General features: G+C 62.4%; 1 protein-coding gene across 1 annotated transcript; it reads right to left on the bottom strand.

Annotated features, from left to right (window-relative positions):
* Positions 1 to 3: 3 nt before the first annotated feature.
* On the bottom strand, positions 4 to 1,045 carry EMIHUDRAFT_250337 (hypothetical protein; the record flags this gene model as incomplete). The annotated part of the gene is made up of 3 exons (XM_005757424.1): positions 4 to 81; positions 416 to 820; positions 896 to 1,045. The coding sequence occupies 3 exons, from the start codon at positions 1,043 to 1,045 to the stop codon at positions 4 to 6; spliced, it is 633 nt and encodes a 210-aa protein (XP_005757481.1).
* Between the last annotated feature and the right edge of the window lie 3,915 nt (positions 1,046 to 4,960).

Raw genomic sequence — 4,960 nt, 5'->3', positions numbered from 1 at the left:
CACCTAATTCAGCAGCCTGAGCGGCGCGGTGATCTTGCTCGGCAGCGTGCCAGAGATGCGCGTCTTCTTGGCGGAGATTTCCTGCGCGGCGGGAGGGGGGAGAGACGCGCTGGCCTAGCGTCTGGGCTGCGGCGTGGCGTTGTGGAGAGCATGTGGAGCAAGGAGGAGCGGCGGCGGAGATCCGAGCGCGGGATGGTTTGCGGCCGAGCCGAGGGCGGCGGAGCCGAGTGCAGCGGTGCCGAGGGCGGCGGAGCCGAGTGCGGCGGTGAGGAGCGGCGGCGCCTCGAGTGTGGACAAGAGGAAGCACTCGGGCGGCAGCGTTCCTACGCGGGACACGGCCCCGGACCACTCGTCACCTGGGCCGCCCGCCGAGCCCGGACCTCCCGCCGGCGCCGCGCGCGCCCGAGAGCTTCACGTTGTCGTCGAGAACCAGTTTCCTGAGCGAGCCGTCCGACCTGTGGCACAGCTCGCCCGGGACCGTCCCCGAGAGGCGCTTGGAGAGGAGCGTCACCTTCTCCAGCGCGGGAAGCCGGCCGAGCTGGTGCGGAATGGTGCCGCTGAACTTGCCGGTGGTGAGACTCAGCTTTTGGAGCGCGGTGAGCTGGGTCAGCTGCGCGGGCAGCGTGCCCGAGAAGGAGCGGTCCCCCTCCTTGCCCAAGTCGAGGGACTCGAGCGTGCCGGCGAGCGGTAGCAGCAGGGCGCCGGGCAGCGTGCCGCTACTGCCAAACTCGGTGCCGCCCCGGAATTTGATCTTGGTCAGGGTGGCGCCCGCTTTCCACCCTTCTTTTTGGCCGAGGGGCGGGCTGGGTGAGCCATCCGGCTGCGTGCATCTCACCTGCGCGCGAAGGGCCTGGTGAGGGCAGGGGAGCGGCCTGCGGCGAGGATGAGAGCGCACGTCGAGAAAGGCGCAGCAGGTCGAGCTCGTGTCCTTGAAGGACGGCGATTTGTCTTTCGCGCCGATGGCATCGTAGAAGCCGCGGAGCGCCTTGCAAGCCTCGGGCGGGGAGGCGACGAGCGCACAAAGGAGGGAGGAGAAAACGACCATTTGGGCAGTTACCGTGATGACCAAACAGTCGCTGTTCACTTAACGCACAACCCCGGGCGCTGTTCACATAAACGCACAGAGCTGTTCACATAGAACACCCCGGGCCCGAAATCTCGCACAGAGACAGTCACTGTTCACAGAGCTAATTTGGGAAGCAAGGTGCTGCGAGATTGGCTTCTTAAAGAATTCTTTTTCGTGTACCTGTGTTAATGCCAGTGCGTGCGCCGCCCGCGCAAGGTTGAGAGAGATTTTTGTTCAAGGTTGTGCAAGGTAAACTTTGGTTCGCTGGTAAAATTCTTTTCTGGGCGCTTGGCGGCTCCCGTGGTGTACCTGTGTTAGTGCGCCAGTGCGCGCCAGTCCCTCCCGTGCCGAGGGGGATTTTGAAATTATTTTCTGGGGGGAGCATGGTTCCCCCCTAAAAATCTATGTGGTTGGCATGGTGGTTGGGCTGCGCCTCCTCCTCGTCGACACAGAAAAGAATTTTGAAGGTGGTATCCGATAAAAAGAATTCAACGAAAAGAACTCTCTCTTTTAGCAAGAAACACTCGATAAAAAGAATTTTAGCAAGAAACACTAACAACACTAGGTACGGCGCGCACTGGCGCGCACTGGCACCAACACAAGAATTCAACAAGGAGAACACTGATAAAAAGAATTCAGAGCGCCGCTCGCACGACCCAGATAAAAGGAGCAAGAGCGGACCTGTCGCGAACCAGCTGCTGCCCAATAAGATCGAGGCGTGGGCGCCGAGGCGCGGTGAGAAGCCCGCGCAGTGGGGGTTAAGAACGGCAATGCACTTGGCTCCGTGCACCGCTCTCCCCGCACGCTAGCTCGTTCACCGTCTGCCACGCCACAGCGGTGTGGAGAGACAGCCGCTGCATCTGCAGCCCGTGCCAGTTCTTGGTGGTCCAAGTGACCTCGTCGCGTCCAGGTGCTGAGCGTGCGAGAGTTTGTTGCTCAGCTGCTTCGCCGCCTGCCGAAGTGGCGAAGAAGAGCGCGGACGCCCTCCCCGAAGTTTCGAACGCCTCGAAGTCAAGCAAGAAACGAGGTCGCAATTCTAGTGGCCGTGGCGGCCGCGGGGCCCGTGTGCCGGCCCGGCTGGACCGAGAGGCGGGTAGCAGGAGATAGACACATTAGAACAGGTGGCATACTCGGCGGTCGGAACGTCCCTTTCGCATGCCGCTCTGCTTGAGGCGCTCAGGCGGAGCGACGCCGGTCGGGCGGCGATGGCTCGGCTGCCGGAATCCTTGCAGCATGATCTGGGCACCGCGCCGAACCACTTGACTCTCACCCCCGATAAAGCAAAAGGGACGAAACCACGGGACGAACTTCCACACAGAATTTCACTAGCAAGCTCGCTCGCACAGCACTGCGCACGGGACTGTGCTGCATTCCATGAAGGTAATCCTCGTCGACCAGTATGTATGTTCGAAGGTGAAATCCAGTCGCCCTCACTCCCAAGGACCCGAACCCGGCTCAATCACCATATGGCAAAATTTGTGAGCACATCGGCAAGCGAGTCACGCGCCGCTTCGAAGGTGTTAATGTCGGAGGCGTCGTGATCGCGTGGGCCCCGGCCGACGGCCAAGATGAGGCGCGCTACCGCGTGCATCACGACGACGGTGATGAAGAGGACCTCGATCGGCAGGAGCTGGAGGACGCCTTGGCGCTGGCCGCCAATACTCCGTTGGAACTCAAGGGCCGATTCCTCGCCGTGCCAACCTCATTCTTCCAGGTCGAGGCGGGGTTCTACCTGGCGCGATGCACTAGCGTCAGCGCCGGCGGCTGCGTGTGGCTGAGGTACGTCTCGGACAACTACTCGCACTGGGTGCCGCACGCGATCGCGAGCAAGTGGCTCATCAGCGACAGCGAGGCGCGCCGAGGCGACTGGGTTGGCTCTGGCGGCGTCCCCGCCCAGGCTGAGGATGTGGGGGAGGCGGATGAGGCGGGCGAGGCGGGCGAGGAGGGCGACGGTGAGGAGCAGGACGTCGCTTCTGCCGCCGCCCGCCGAGACCTCGCGCAGCGCAGCAGCGGGCGGCGCCGCTCGGTGCCCGCTCGCTTCGTGGCGGAGCCCTCTTTGCAGGGCGACGAGTCGCAGCTCTAGTTCGTCGAGAAGCTGCTGCTGCCGGCCGCGCAGGAGGCGGTGCCACAGCAGCATGCGGTGGCGCCGCCGCCAGAGGCTGCCATGAAGTTTGGAGTCGGAGATGCGGTGCTGGGCAAGTTTGGCCCCGACGACGAGGGCAAGACGGGCGGCGTGCTCGACAAGACTGTGGCAGCCTCCTCGACGCCGCGGAGATTGAGATGCACTGGAAAAAATAGTATACGGCTTTCTATATGGCAAATGCAGGTACCAGAATCCCAACCAAAGCCCACAAGGCAAAGCGCAAAGGGCGCAAACCGCAAAGCCAAAACGAGGAGCAAAGACCAAAAGGTGTAGAGCTAGAAGGGGGTGGACAGGAAAAAGAAAAGCAACATTCCTGGCCGAGCGAGCCGGGCCGGGGCCCCTGGTTTGCCTTCGCTGCGCGCACTGCTCGGGGAAGGGGGCGGGGGCCGGGTACTCGAATCTGCAAGTAAACTTACGGCTTGTAATGAACCCTAAACAAAAGAACTCTCTCTGACAGCACACAGGCTCGACACAGGTGCGAACTGGCGCGTGCTAGTACTATCACTTGTAATGAACTTGTAATGAACTGATTGCCGATCGAGGCCCCAGCCGAGAGGAAGCGTGGGCCCGCTTCCTCGTGCTTGCGTCCTGTGGTGGCAGCGAATGAAGACGGACAAACAACCAACGGCCGCTCTTGGGCAGCTTTACGACCCCTCCGCGCCGCTGCCGCCGATCTGCCACTGGTTCCGGAAACGGCTGACATGGTCACTCGTGTTCACGCTTGTGTTGCCAGTCCTGTGTTCGCTCACCACCGGCTTCGAGGAGGGTCCAAAGATGAGGAGCATCGTGGGCAGCGGTGATGCGCACGACGATGCGCACGGTGATGCGCACGGCGAGGCGCACGGCGAGGCGCACGGCGATGTCGAGGCGCACCATCGGCGAGCGATGTCGAGTCATGGGCACCCCGAGGTGCCTCACTGGAAGGATGCGCACGCACAGCTGGGGATCGTCGCTTTCCTTGTGCTGCTGACCCTGCTCTTCGAGTTTGGTCAGGAAATTATCGAGGAGAAATACGCCAAGTACCGTTCCGTCCTGGAGCACGTGTGGGGGGAGTTGACCGTGCTTGGCTTCCTGGCGCTGATCACGTTCATGATGGTCCAGTCCGAGGTGCTGCAGGCGGTCTCCGAGCTGGTATTCGGGGACGAGATGCACATGGTCCACATGTTCGAAAAGATCCACTTTGCGCTTTTCTTCGTTCTCGTCTTCTTCCTCGCCCTCGCCCTCTGGCTTCTCGTTTGCATCGCCAAGCGTGAGGCCATCATCGACCAGTACGAGACCCGCATAATCGCGTACGGTCGACTGCGCGCAGGGCAGGGGCGGGTGGACGACCTTGGATACGCGGACTGCCATGAGGAGGTGGCCCTCGCAAAGGCGGCAAAAGTGAGCGGCGGCCCCTGCGCGAGCCGGCCAAAGTGGTTGCTGCAGGACTGCGAAGACCAGGCCCTCTTCCAGATGCTTCGGCACCGCTTCGTTCAGGGCAAGCTGCCCTCCAACTTTCAGTTCTCCAACTACCAGTCGCTCTGCGCCAAGGAGTTTCTTGAGCATGCGCTACATCTGACGCCAAAGACGTGGGGATACTCCCTCCTGCTCATGGCGGTGCTCATCGAGGGCGGCTCCCTCCTCCACGGGGTCGAGCTGGGCGGCGCCCCAGTCGGCGTTTGGCTCCTCATCCTGCTCGGCTGGCTCGTCCTCGCCGGGGCTTTTGCCGTCAACGACCACTACCACGAGGTTTCCCTCCCCCCCCCCCCCGA

The sequence above is a fragment of the Emiliania huxleyi genome (genome assembly GCF_000372725.1).
Source record: "Emiliania huxleyi CCMP1516 unplaced genomic scaffold EMIHUscaffold_907, whole genome shotgun sequence".
Taxonomy (NCBI): domain Eukaryota; phylum Haptophyta; order Isochrysidales; family Noelaerhabdaceae; genus Emiliania; species Emiliania huxleyi.
The sequence above is the reverse complement of the archived record's forward strand: the minus strand, read 5'-3'. Positions and strand labels throughout refer to the sequence as shown.